Source organism: Artibeus jamaicensis, unplaced genomic scaffold, assembly GCF_021234435.1.
Source record: "Artibeus jamaicensis isolate MK-2021 breed Jamaican fruit bat unplaced genomic scaffold, CSHL_Jam_final contig_477, whole genome shotgun sequence".
Lineage (NCBI taxonomy): Eukaryota > Metazoa > Chordata > Mammalia > Chiroptera > Phyllostomidae > Artibeus > Artibeus jamaicensis.
In genome coordinates, this window is record NW_026521854.1 from 865,522 (window position 1) to 880,159 (window position 14,638).

General features: G+C 42.8%; 1 protein-coding gene across 1 annotated transcript in view; it reads left to right on the top strand.

The window, feature by feature from the left end:
- Window positions 1–14,638, top strand: part of EBF2 (EBF transcription factor 2) — a 192,182-nt gene that overhangs the window by 8,569 nt on the left and 168,975 nt on the right. Inside the window, exon 6 of the mRNA XM_037167136.2 lies at window positions 2,688–2,756. Coding sequence (XP_037023031.1) covers window positions 2,688–2,756 — 69 coding nt within the window. The remainder of the gene's footprint in view (window positions 1–2,687; window positions 2,757–14,638) is intronic.

Here is a 14,638-nt window from a genome sequence, read left to right on the forward strand (position 1 = left end):
TAACTGAACCCGAACTTGGTCGCTCAGGCTTTGACTATATGTCAAAGGGAAGGGAGAAGTGAGTTTGTTATCTTTGTAGTTCAGGGACTCAGTTCCCTCTCTCAACTATCCACATACCTGATCCCAGAGTGATTGTTTGGGGAAGGTAGTTCATGAACATCTTTCACTTTCCACTTCCCGTTGCTTCTCTTAGCATTCTGGCATGATGACTGAATGTCATTTAGGAAACCAAATAAGGAATAACTAGGACATGTTGATGAGAACTTTTCTTTTAAAAAAAGAAAGAAAACAAGAATTAGCTCTGGCTAACCCAGAGAAATTTTAAGAAGGTCTCAAACGGGGCAAATACAGCCCAGTCCTGTTGTTCTTACCCCTTTATTCTTACAGTGCAATGGTCAAGTGTCTTCTAAATCTTTTCATTAGAGATTAGAGATTATAATTAAATATGGCACTGTTGGAAAAATAGAAGACCGGGCCCTGAAACTTCTCTGCATTTTCTTTAAATATCATTTCCTTCCCTGAGCCGACTCCCCACATGGTGCTACACTGGCACCAGGCTCACATTTTTATCTGTTTTTCTTTTCCTCATGAGAAACTTTCTATGGAAAGCAGTTGAATTCAGCTGAGCAATTTTGCAAACTTAGCTTCCCAAGAATCATTCCTTCTCAAACTAAACAGATTGATAGTGTGTGCTGTTGGAATTAAATTGTACCCGGCATCCAACAGATTTGAGTTAGATTGACTTGCTGATGGTGTCAATGGGGAGCCTAGGTAGAAGGCTTCAGGTAACTAGCAGGTGTGGGGCTTTTGAAATTGCATTGCTAAGAACAAAGGTTTGCCTGAGCTGCAGAGGTTCTGTTGACATAAGCCACAGAGAAAGGAGAGGTGGAGACAGAAATGGATGGGAATAGGAGTTAGGAAGAGACACAAGGGCTTTGGATGCAGGGCACAGAGCAGCTGGCCAGCATTTTTATTGGTATTAATCTTGGGATGGATTGAAATATTAAAACTTAAGGCCTGATATAATTTCAAAAGCAAAATATTATTTCAGAAAGTCCCAGGGGTAAGCTCTGGTATTTAAGAAAGTTGAGACAATTTTTCTTTTACTTCCTACTAATTTGAGTAAATCTCATAAAACCTCATTGTGCCCATTCAGCAGAACATTTTAAGCAGCTCTCTGAAGTATAGTCTATTTTTTTGAGAATGGTAAATTATTTACTAAATCATCCATATGTCCTGGCATGAGAGAGATAGATTTTAAAAGTTGTAAAATATTTGTTAGTTAGTTTGTTTGTTTGTTTATTATTCTGTGGAGGGTCTGAGATGGTAACAGCAGTGCAGAGAACCAGAGGGCAAATCTATGACGCTGGGCCATTAGGCCTTTGGGTCCCCTGCTGCCACACAGCCTCCGCCTCTTCCTCACCCCGTGGGTGTGTTTGGAGGGTGCCCAGCGAACCTCATAGTCTCGTGGACTTCTGAAACCTAGAAGAGACACTGGAGACAACCTAGTCCAACATTTTAATTTTATATATAGGGAGGCAAACCCCAGCGGAGTTAAAGAGATGAGACTAAATTCATGCAGGCAGTTTGGGACAGAGTTGGGTTAGGCTCCGAGGTCTGATTCCTGCTTTAACAGTTTTCCCGTTGGGCTGCATCAGTCAGTCTTCAGCTATAGATAAGCTATCGTGGGGAGGGCAGTGTTGTTGTTGCTAAGGGTTATTGGGCATATTCTGCATTTAGGGTGGATGATCATGCTTTTTGCATAAGCCTCTGTACTTGCATGAGCTGAGAGGGTCTCAGCGGTCTGTGGTCCTGACAGGAGCAATGGGACTACACAGGGAGGTCACGTTCCATTGCTTCTCCACACCAAGCTTCCGTTGCCCTTTTATGATTGCCTGGATCTCCTATGCAGAGTGTTTTGCTCTCTGCCCAGGTCCTCCAGAGTCCTTCCTATCTTTGTAATTGTTCCAGGACTTCTCCCTTCTCTCTTGCATTTTGCAGTATCCACCAGGCAGCCAGCACTTCTTAGGTGCAAGTGTAGGGAGGCAGCGTTTTCAAGATGGACTTCTACATGCATCGCCGTTTCTGTTCCGTACTTGGTGACAGTGACTGGGGCTATCGTGTTACAGTTTTCTTCCTAGTCTAAAGTATACAACATAGTTCTGCTCTTCATATTTAGAAAATGATGGAAGTAAATGAATGCATGCATGTTTATAAAGTACACTGAGTTTTTTTGGAGCAATAAGGTTGACAACAATCAGGTTAGCTGCTCGGGGTCTATTTTATACATTTTCCTTTTCCATCTTTCTTCAAATATACATTAATACACAAAGATCTAAAATATACAGTTATAAAATTATTCAATGCTGAGCTGGAAATAACTGTATAGATTTTTAAATCTAGGTGTCCATGATTCTGATTATAAATACGGCTCTTGGGAAAGTTGTCATTTGCTAAGAATTACCCAGTTTTTAAGTCACAGAGTGAGAATTTAAGTGAATGTCCTTGGATTTCAAGTTCACTGTTGTTTTTAAACATGGCTGAAAATTCTGCTCTCAAGCAGTTGATCATGAAGATGCTACCCAGGACATATTCATTTTTGTGAATGTTCTTACACTCTATGCTCATTGTATTTTCTTGATTTTAACCAATTTCTTTTACTCTTTTGGTTCCTTCCCAATTTACAGTCGATGCTGTGAAAAGAAAAGTTGTGGAAATCGAAACGAGACTCCTTCAGACCCTGTCATCATCGACAGGTAGGGGGAAAAGTATTTGAAAATCGTTTCTGCTTTCTTTCCTTTGTGAATCTCAGCTCTGAGTACTGATCACATGGGCTTTGCCATAAGGCTCATTTCATGTTATCTTCAAGGCATGACATGGGTTCAACATGTATTTTCTTGTTTTGGTTGGCCTTTCTTGGAAGAAGTCAGAACCTTCCATTTTGAACTTGTGTCTTTACATCTGTGATGCGATTCTTTTCTGGGGGCCCTGGCTTCAGCCCAACAGGAAGTATGTGCATGGTAAGGGACGGGAGAGGATGCCACCTCTCCCATCTGTCAGGGCAGGGCCTCAGTCGTGTGCCTCCAGTGAGTGGCAGCCCCTTTATCATTCTCAGTGATTGCTGTTGGGCTTGAAGACTTCCAATTTAGATGACGGTTTAGGGGATTGTGACAAGCTCCCCACTGCATTGAGGGAGATTCCTTTCTACTACAGGGATTGCATTCTGGGTTCTATGTGATATTCAGAGTGGGTAAGATTCTTTGGGACAAGATGCTAATTCATTGAAATGTGATTTCAGCATCCTCGGCTGTCTGTTTTTGTGATTGGAAACAGAACTTACAAACCAACGAAGAAATACCAAATTAACTTCTAGCAATCATGTAATTTTTAAGAAATCCCATATTCCCACCCCTAATTTTTTCTCTTTCATTAAAAAACGGAATAATTCCCTCTTGCTTCTTTCTTTGGGTTTTCATGTTTCTAGCCAGGTCCTGAAATGGATTGGAGAGACCACAGTCTCCAATGTTGTTATTCCAACATCCCAATGAATTCTCAGCTGGGAGAATGGAACCTCTGGCATTCTTCCCAGAAAGCCGGCTTGGTTTCTTCGTGGAAAGTATAGCATAGCCTTAGGAACGAGGAGGCTGGAATTCTGACTCTGTCCTAGCCGCTGACCTTGGACAGAACACTCAGCACCTCTGCTCTTCAGTGGTGTCATGGAGGGAAAGGCTAGAGGGCACTGCCCGCGTCCGTAGGTTTCAGGAGGTGACAGAAACAGCATGACAGTCCCTCAGCGTTCTCTGAAATGCTCGGGAGAGGATGAGAGCCAAGTGTAAAATGTTTGTCTTGTGCGCTTGGTGACTCCGCCATCTCAGGAGGTCCACATGAGACCTGTATTAGGGAACCATATGGCATTTCTTTGATTTTCCTGAAAGTGCATAGAAGCTTAGTATTAAAGAACTGCAAGCCCTCACTGGGGTTAGCATCCTCCTCATTTGACAGATGAAGAGACTGAACCTGTGGATGGTGACATGGCTTGCCCATGTATGTACAGCTGGGTGGAGCAGGGCTGGCACTGAAAAACAGTGTCCTTACTCCTGGCCTGTGCCCCACTCACCGCCACAGTCACCTTCCCCCAGCACTCTCTGTCCTGACTTCTGTGAGCTGGGCGTGCTGATTGCATGGGGCGTTCCTTCCAGGCCACCCTTGGGAACCTCTGGGGGAATCAGAAGGACATGAGAGCAGCCCAGACACAGAGCTGGTCCTTTCCAGCATGCATCCCAAACTTTCTAATCTTCATCTGGTCTTTTTCAGCTGTCCTTTCCAGCAGGCACCCAATGTAACTCATCATTGTTACATTTTTTCTTGTTATAAACACCCCATAAAGCAGCTTCAGAAACATTTGTGAACCTGTAAGCACTCACCTGCAACTTAAATCTCATGAGCTCATATCCCAACGACTCCACACTGAGCAGGAGCTCTTAATGCAAGAAACTACATAGACCTGCACCCACAGATACAGCTGAGTATGCTTCCATGTGCTTCCATGCCATACACATGTTACACGTACAAAAGGAAGTAGTCTTTTTGCACCTATGGGAGAAAAGATTTTCACATATGATGCCTTTGTTGTTGGTGCTAGGATGCCTTGAATTCCCCCAAGAAGGTGGAAACTCTATCTTGGCAGCATATTACAGTGCTTATGGGAGCAAGGCATTTATTTTCCCATCCTCTGCACAGTAAAACAGCCCCATGATGCCTCTGCATCACTTGAAATATGTGTTACTTCCAAAATGTTTCCCATCTACACATACCCACCAAATGGCACTATGAATTGATCAATATCAGGTTTTTAGACAACCCATTTTATTATAAAGAGATGCATTTATTTGTTTTTTTCATTGTAGGGCTTTTGTTTGAAGGAAAACCAGAGTCTTGTTTTACTGCTGCTGAGTGTCTTTCCGGCTTCCCTTAGCCTTCTCCCCTTGTCTGTTGGAGGTGGGCTGGGTGGGTGGCATCATCACAGGTTTGGTGGCGCAGTGCATCTGGTCTCTGGGTTCAATGCCTGCTGACAGACTAGGAGATGTCCAGATCACCCGTGAACACCAAACGGGTGCAAAGTAGTCTATTTTGGATTTCCTCTGAGTAAATATAGAACTCTCTTCTTTGCCCTCGTTCCTACAATGCCAACTAATTATCTCCTCCTCCTGGCTCAGTCTAACCAGAGGCAGTTAATTTACACTGTCTCTCTCGGAGTTTTCTCACACAACAGGCGCGCTCCACTGTGGCCCCAGGGAACCCTGTTCATTCCCGGGGAATTGTGTGTGCTCAGGGGAGGGGAAGAGGAGGCCCCAGAGCGGGTCCCAAACTTCTCACCACCCGAGACTCCTTTGTTTTTTCTCTCTGTGAAACCAGGGTTTGGCAAAATTGTGCCTGCCAAAGTGCACTTGACAAGACTAATTCAGCTGTCATTCCATTTTTATTAGTCAAAGACATATAACAGAATAGCAAGGAAGAAGCTCATCCCAGAAATGCCCTTGATCTCATCAGTGGCCAATCAGAGTTTTTGACCCCGATGAGACATGCTCTCTCATGTTACCCTGCTGACACGATCAACTTCCAGCTCAACCAGAAAACAACTTGACCTTTCACTTAGCCCATGTGACTGCATCCTGGGCAGATATTCAGTTAGAAACAGGCTGCTTGAAATATTAAAAAAATAGCTTTTGCTACTTTATGGCTCCTTAGTTGGATATCGTTGGATTTTGCAACAGGGAGGCCCCTGTAGAGACATAGTTCTCCATTTCCTAAGACTTAGCTCCAGATCGGGAACTCTTTTTCCCTTTTAAATGACTCCTGCCTGATCTCTCTAGAAATGTAAATTTAATTTTTATTTTCAGTTGTCTTTCCAGCATGCTTTCATGCATTCTTGGGCTCCACACCCCACTCCAAAAAGCCAGGCCAATGTGCAGCCCCGCGGAGCCTCCTGTGAGACCCAGTGCCACCCAGCAGGGCCTTCCTTCCGTGTCAGATGTGTGTGTGCAGAGAGCGGAGGAGGGCTTGTTGGGCTTTAGTGTAAAAGTTCAAAGTCCCTCTTTGGAAAAACCCAACAGAACAGAACAAAACAAAAACAACAATGAAAACAACACCCTGACCGTGCTGGTCCACCTCAATCTTGTCTCTGAAGAGCTGTGTGGGGTAAAAAATAAAATAAAATAAAATAAAATAAAATAAAATAAAATAAAATAAAATAAAATAAAATAAAGAACTGGTTTGCACTCTGTGGTTTCAGAGAGAAGCTCTAATTCAACATAGTTCTTCATGGGCTCAGCTCTCTCTCTCTCTGGAAGCTTTTGTAGATGTACTGAAACTTTAGGGCCCAAGGTCATCTGGTAGTTCATGGGAGGAGGATTTTAGGGAAAATGTCACCAATGTGAGAGAAGAAAAAAAAGCGTTCTGTTAGTTGCAGCCCTATTAAAAGTCAGATGGGTGGAGAGGACAAGATTTCTCTTCGAATCTCTGAAGGCTGCCTCTGCCCATGTGTTTGCTGGTAGGGTTCTTTCTTTTCCTTCCTTCCTTCCTTCCTTCCTTCCTTCCTTCCTTCCTTCCTTCCTTCCTTCCTTCCTTCCTTCCTCCCTCCCTCCCTCCCTCCCTCCTTTCTCCCTCCTTCCTTCCTCTCTCTCCTTCCTTCCTTTCTTCCTTTCTCTTTTAAAAAGAAATTTTATTTATTTGTTTTTAGAGAGAGGGGAATGGAGGGAGAAAGAGAGGGAGATAGACATCAACGTGTGGTTGCCTCTCACGGACCCACCCCCTACTGGGACCCTGGCCTGCAACCCAGGCATGTGACCTGACAGGGAATCGAACTGGCAACCCTTTGGTTCACAGGCCAGTGCTCAGTCCACTGAGCCACACCAACCAGAGTGATATTTTCAATTAAAAGGGCATTTCCAACCTATTTCTCATTTGCTAAATACCCTAATCTTTTGTCTTGGGACATGGGTCTCCTCTATTTCTGACCATTTTAAGAGCTGATGTGTTTGTGTTCATTTTCTTTTTCTAGAAGCCAAACAAACAACAGAATGACTCTCATTCAAAAGGTTTCCTCAGAAATATTTGGTGTTCAGTTGCCCATGAGGGATTTTCCTCATACTATTTTACTCTTTTTAAAAAGTTAATTGTGGCAAAATATACACGATATAAAATTGGCTGTCTTAACCCAGTCTCCAGTTCAGAGTTATCACATCCATTCACACCGGTGTGCAACCACCAAAGCCACCCATCTAGACAACTCTCTTCATGTTGCAAAACTGAGGCTCTGCCCCACTAAACAACAGCTCCTCAGTCCCCCTTCTTCCCAGGTTTTGGCCTCCCACCACCTACTTTCTGTCTCTATGAATTTGACCACTTACTCCAAGGATCTAAATACACATGGAACTATATATACAGCTTTTGTCCTTTATTTCACTCAGCATAATGTCCTCCAGGTTCCTTCATGTTGTAGCAGGTGTCGGAATTTGACTCTTATGAATAAGGCTGCTATGAGTATGGTGGACAAATGTCTCTTTGAGTCTCTGCTTTCAGGTTGTTTTTGGTGTCTGCCCAGAAATGGGGTTGCTGGACTGTAGCATAGTTCAAGGAACGGCTATGTAGCTCCACTGTGGCTGCACCATTTCCCATTTGCACCAACAGTGCAGGTTCTAACTTCCCTACCTCTCCACATTACTTGCTATTTTCTTGTTTTAAGATTTTTGTTTTTTGTTTGAGAGTTGCCCTCCTAATGCCTTTTTTCTTTTAAATGAAGTTTTCTTCTGCCATCATCTCTGTAGGCATCATAAGCCGATGCTTTCTCCTCTGGTCCAGGCTTCTTGTTCACGTTCCCTGGCCATCTAACACATCTTCTTCTTGCCTGTCTCTGGCCCTCCAACTGCCTTGTTACAGGTGCTTGAATCTGCTTTCCTCTGGGTCATTCCTCTCTCCAGTGTATCGCTTAACTCCAGGAAAGAGGTATTTGTGGGATAGGAAAGTTTGGACAAACACTGTGGAGAGTAAAGCCCTTATTGATCTTCTTGCATGCTAGAGGGCATGGCATTAATCCTGAACCCTGGAGTTTTTCTTTTTGTTAATTTATTAAACAAAATTGATAGTAATCCATTCTTGATTTGTGGTGTAAATTCTGCTTGTAAGCCCACTGTGTCATTCAGCATAGAATCAGTATTTGGGAAGTAGTGAGAGTTCACCTCTTGGTGAGATTCATGTCCACAAAGTCTAGCAGGTTCCTGACATCCTGGGATACTCAGGCTAGTTTGTAACCCCATTCATTCCCTCTCCCTGGAATGGACGAGTCAGATCTATCAGTAGTGAGACCTCCTGAATGAGAATTCTGTCTCTGAGAGGATGGACAAGAGCAATGTTCAACATTTATCTGATATTTAATTGGCACTTGTGTATGCTGGGCATTGTGGTAAAGAATTTGTATTAAATAATTGTCTTAATTAATCTTCAGTTGTTGAGAAAATTCTCAATTTTACAGAGGAAAAAATAAGACTTACGGAGTTAGATAATTTGGCCAAAGTCACATAGCTAGTTTCAGTGGTGAAGTTGGACTGTCGTCAGTGGGTGGAAGTTGCAGAGAATACTTTGGTATAACAGAAGTAAAGACTTCCCAGAATTCAGAGCTGTTGAAGAGTGGGAACACCTGGTGAGCATGGTCTGGAAGAACTCCCGGTAGGAACATTGGAGAGGAGATCTGTTCTCTGGGAATTGGTGAGTGTCATTTGTCCCTGAAGTGTCATTTAACTCTGAGACTATACACGTCATATTCAACTGTGTGACAGGTTGAAATATCAACTGTATGACAGAGAGGCATGATGGTATAGTAGAAATAGCCTTATACTAGGGCCAGGGCACTTGCTTCTGGCCTCAGATCATTCGCTAACCAGCTGCCTAATGTTACAGAGGCCACAGGCTGCCTCATGGAGCCTTGGTCTCCCTGGGTATAAAATGAAGTGCTCTGGATTCATGGGTGATCTTAACATTACCTTCCAGCTCTAAATGCCCTGATTCTAGCTGAGGGCCCAGGTCGGGGTGTCAGACATGCTAAGTCATCATCCTTGCTCATCAATAATTTATGAGACCTATTAATATTTGCCTCCTCTGCCCAGATGCCCCATCTCCAGGGAAGGGGAGACCAGTGCTGTGAAGTCTACAAAAGCCTGGCCCCGGGCAATGCTTTTTTTTAGTGAAAATTCCATTCCCTCAGGGAGGGTTTAGATTTTTTTCACTAAAAACACATTATCTACCCAAGGTGAATGTATCATTCTTTCATGTTTTCCTTCCTTTATTCTTGGAAAAACCTTCGCTAATTTCTTAGTCATTTAAGGGAAACACAGGTATAGGAGAAAGGACTCTTGTTCACTTGTTGGTGAAGGAAAAATATGTCCCGTTAGGTTGAAGCACTTCACCAGATGATGGCCTGAGCCAGTGGTAACGAAGAAATGAAGCTTCCCTTGAGAAAATGACTCTCCTTTTTCTGATTAAAGAGATGGCACTGAAAAGTTATGATGTTCACTCCTCTGGTTGGGTTAGTTTTCAAGAATTATAGTTACTCTATTTGACTGACCAGTCTTCCTAGACTTACAGAGCTTTCGGATTTGACACAAACTAGCTTAATCATCTATACATTGGTTCACACCATCATTCATTGATTTCTGTTGTTCAGTTATTAAGCAAATATTTCTTACTCCTGCTACTGACAGATTTCTAGGGAATGCAACAGGCATCATTCCTATTCTCATGGAGTTGACAACTTAAATAATCATACAAATAAATAGAAACTGTGAAAAGTGTTCTGAACACTAGGTAAGTGGATGGTAGATAGATTCCAGCTTTCTAGTTCTTTGTAAATCCAAATGGAATCAAAATGTTTGTTCCATCAACAGATCTTGAATATTTCATCTTCTTTCTCTTTGCTCACACCTTTTCTATCCAGAATACCTACCCCCCAAATCTCTGCTAGTATAAATCCTCTCTCTTTTGTAAGACCTAGTTCATATTCTGCCTCCTCAAAGATATTCATTCTTGTAGTCAAAGTTTTTTCACTTGACACTTGTCACATGTGCTTGCTCTGGTTAGGATGTGTGGGTATTGGTTTTTTATTTATTTGTTTTTACTTATTTGGGCTTACCTTACATTCCCCAACTATACTGTAATTCTTGAGTGTTTGGCACCATATGTCGTTTAAGTGTTGACTCTAATATTTATTAGCTATGTGATATGTTGAGTTGTTATGGTAATACATTAGTGTATGTGAGGTGCCCACATAGTACATGATGTCATAGATGCTTAAAATATCATGGCAGTTATTATCCTGTATCTCCCATAGTGTTGATACAGTGGCTTAGGTATTACAGGCACTCAGTAAATATCAGTTGGCAGATTAATTTGGACTGCCAAGCATCAAAGAGTTTGGATGATAAAGTCCTTTGCCAGTTCATATAGGATCTTTTCTGTAACTACTTGTGTTTGACAACTGCTTAGCATCTTACTTGCCTGTGGCTGTTAGGTATAAAATAATGCCGAGAATAGATACTTCTGGTTGCAAGGCAGAATGAATCCTTATTTAATCAGTCAATATTTTTCGAGGGCGCATTATATCATGGACTTTGCAGGGTGCTCTTAGGGATGAGAAGATTGAATAGACACAACGCTTTCCCATCAGGAACTTAGAGTTCAGGTGGAAAAACAAAGGGTGTGCAGAAATAAGAGTGATGCCATGTAGAATGTAAAGAGTGTCATGAAAGAGGTAGAGAGAAAAACTCTGGAAGATCCAAAGTGGGAAGATGATTTTTGTCTAGGAAGAGGTGTGTGAGGTGATGGGTGTAACTTGGACATGCAGAGTTGAGGTCAAAGGGCATTCTAGGAATAGGAAAATGTGCAGGAAAAGGCATGTAGAAAGGAAAGAATTTTCTGAATCTGCTTGTGGTGTTAGAAGGGTGTGGATATGTGTGAAGGGGGATAATAAGAGAAAATGGAAAGATTATCTGAATTCTTATTTGGAAGGCATTCCAGGCCTATACCAAAATATTTTGACATTATTTTGATGGTTATCAGGAGACACCAAAGGATTTTATATCGCAAAATCTCACAGTCAGGTCAATATTTTAGAGAGAGAAATTTAAGGATGGATTGGAATATGGAGAACAAAAGTAGGGGAATCTATCAGGAAGGTGTTACACTAGTTCATGAATGTTTTCCTCTTGGGGATATTTTTGGGAATTTATCAGTTTACCTGACAAAGCTTGGACATTATTTCCATCACTCTATGCTACCAGGAACTAGGGAGATAGGCATAGACTTCAAATTTTTAGACTTCCTATAAAAATATCCCAGTTCCCGAATTAGTTTTTTTTAAGTTCTTCTGAACCTGCCCTCTTCCACCACCAGCAGTGGCTGGGAGGTTTCCCCTGCCAAGTAGCAGGTCGCTGGAGGTGAAAGGGCCATTTTCTCCCCTCTTTGTACCCCACTTCCCTTCCCCAAATGCACCCACCACTCTAAAGCTTTTGCTGATGTTGCCACTTGTCCCCATGAGTACGCATCCTTTGTTCACTGGAAAGCTCAGATCCCTTGCAAAGAACTGCTGTTGTACCATCTGGCAATCTGTGAATTTTTTAGTAGCCTGGATGTTTGTGAGAAAGCAGAAACTCAGAGGCCAGGATACAAACCATTTACAAGTAGTTCCTTAGAAAAGAGGGAAAAAGACCAAAACCAGTTCACTTTTACCAGTATTTTCTCATTCACAATGCTTGTGTAGATTCCTCTGGGTCGATTCCCAGTGAAGGTCAGAGGACCGATGAGATCCGTGGTGTTATTCAGAACAGATAATGGTATGCTTCCATTTCCGGCTTCTTTCTTGTAAAACTGTGTGATGTGATTCAAGAGCAGATTTGCCAGGAAGTAGATGAGTCAAGGGAGTCTAAGAACAGTGCTCTGAAATTGTGCTGTGTTGGAAATAAGAAATAAATATTTGTTTCTGGGAAAGGTATCTCTTTCCAGAATTATCTGGCTGGCTGGCTGGGGAACTAAAGAACCAGAGCTTGGGAAAGATTGATAAGACTACATGTTCACCCACAGAGAACCATCTAGAACAATTTCTTTCTTTCTTTTTATCTTTGTGCAAATGGGGCTGGGTAAGTTCTTCTGGGTCTACTTTTGACCCGGCCAAGAGGCTAAAAGACAGATGGTTGGGAAATTAGGACACATATCCCAAGGAAACGAAAAGGAAGCTTTGCAGAGATAATTCACAGATGAGGGTTCTACCCACTAAAACTTCACTAGATTATTTCTTAATTTGAAATCTTGTAAGATCATCCTTTGTTGCTTTGTTCTTCACACTGGCCTAGAACCGCAGCTGAAGGGAGCACTGGGCTAGAAAGGAAGTGGTTGGGTGGCAAAGAGGCTCCAATCGTGTCAGATGGGTCAGACCCGACTTGGCGAGGAGTCAGCATTTCCTTAGTCTTGACCAGTGACTAATGAAATGAGTGTCCCCCAGGAAGGTGGGCACTAAACTCAGTGTCCAGGGAAGGAAGGAAAACTCCCAGTCCCGTCAAGACCGCCAAGGAGCCAGGCCTGGTGAGAAAGGCTGTGAATGCACCCACAGAACAGGAGCTTTTAAGAAGGAAATATAGGGGAAAGTCCTAATCGTGCTGATAGGTTGGCAGGAATGGCAGCCTTTGCAGGGATGGAACCAGTGGGTGTGGGCCAGCTCTTTGAGGTTAACACCTCCATGTTTTATGGCCCATAGTGTGCCAGGACTTTTAAAAAAGAGAACCCACAAAAGGACAGTATGTTCAGGGTCACTGCTCCTCTGAATGTTGTTACTCACACATAGTCCCTCCGATGAAGACTTGAGGCAGGTCCCTGTGGAGACAAAGGGTGAGCTTTTTTGTTTTTTGGGATCCAAATCTGTACAACAGCACAAGACATTTTCCTGACCAATTTAAAGCTATGCACATGACTCATTTTAGCTGTGGAGTGGGGCTGCCATTCCACATGTCAGCTGAGAAAACTCGGCTGAAGAGAGGTTGTGTAACAAGCAGGTCAAAGACTCAAATGGGATTAGAGACAAGATCTCATGTCCCCAGGACAAAACTGAGATGATCTATGCAAAGTAAAGGACCAGAGAAATGGTGGTGGCATTCATGTCAAATATGTTGTGGCTGAACCACAGCTTCTGACTGGACTGAAGCTCTGAGGGGTTTGTCACCTCCCCAGCACCGTGCCACAGGTCACACTGACAGCATTTCACTTCATGTAATTCTGTACACAGCCAGCTTCTCCTGTGCAAAGACTTTGTCTTACTTCAGAAGAAGTAAGGTGGCACATCGGACACAGATTTATGACATGTGGGTTGAGTCCTTGAAGTGGCTGTTATTCCTGTAGTGCAATAATGAGCGTAGTAAAATCTGGCTTTAGATCTGGGTTTAACTACTCCTGGGCCACGCATGCATTCACCTTCATTCATTCTCACTGGACCTGGAGTGGCTGGATTTAGCAAATGCAAAGATAAGGTGCCCAGGTAAATTTAAATATCAGATAAACAGCAATAGTTCTTTTTAGTATAAGTGTGTCTCAGTTAAATTTAAATTTCTGATAAACAATAAATACATTCTCAGGATAACACTTTCCCACACAATATTTGGGATATAGTTACACTGAAAAGTTAATTTGTCGTTAGTCTGACATTCAAAATTTATGGGCCATCCTGTATTTTTTCTGGAAACCCTTCCAGAATCATGGTTTCTTGTGTAAAAATAGGGCAGTAAGGGCCACCACCCTGCCCTGGGTGGGGAGGGCCCACCAGCTTGGTTGGCCCCAGAGCCAGTTGGCATGTGCTCCTTTTCTCCCTTTAGTGTTTTTTTCTTCTACCTTTATGTGGTGGAAATCATCATCATCTGCTCTATGTGGAAGTTGGTTCATACTTAGGAGATTCATTTGGGAGGCTGCTAGCCGAGTGGAAAGCATTATTGGGAAATACAGGCATTGTTTTGACCCCTCATCTTTGCCAGTTGTTCTGCTGAGACCCCCCTTCTCAGCATTCTGTCTCTTTTCTTTTTCTCTCTCTCTCTCTCTCTCTCTTTTTTGTCACCTCTCAGTGCCTTGGTTGTGCTCTGTCTAGACCCTGTTTTATGGACTTGTCGCCTCCCCTATGTTGCTTGTGCGTAGTGTCCACCGTCTGTCTCCTGTCCACTTTCATTCTGACTACCCCAAAAGCCTTTGTTCAGGTTCCCAAAGTCTCCTTCCTCAGCGCTTCCAACATGTGGGATTGTTTAGGCCTGAGTGATAAATTGCACGGAGTTAGAGGTAAGGGGAAGCTCCCCTCTCCCCGCTTGGTTTTGGCTGACGTTTGAACAAGAGCCAGACTTTGCTTCGATTTAACGCTAACAGTCCACTTGATGCTTGCCCAAGTACATGTAGAGTGGCTCATGCATTTTATCATCCAGATGTTGAGTCATGAGATGAAGGATAACCACACTGAGACACATATCCGGGTAATTTAGTGAACCTCAAAAAAATTCTAACTTTGAAAGTTCGGTGTCATGTCCAGTCAATCCATGTAGAAAAAAAAAAAGATGGCAGATTT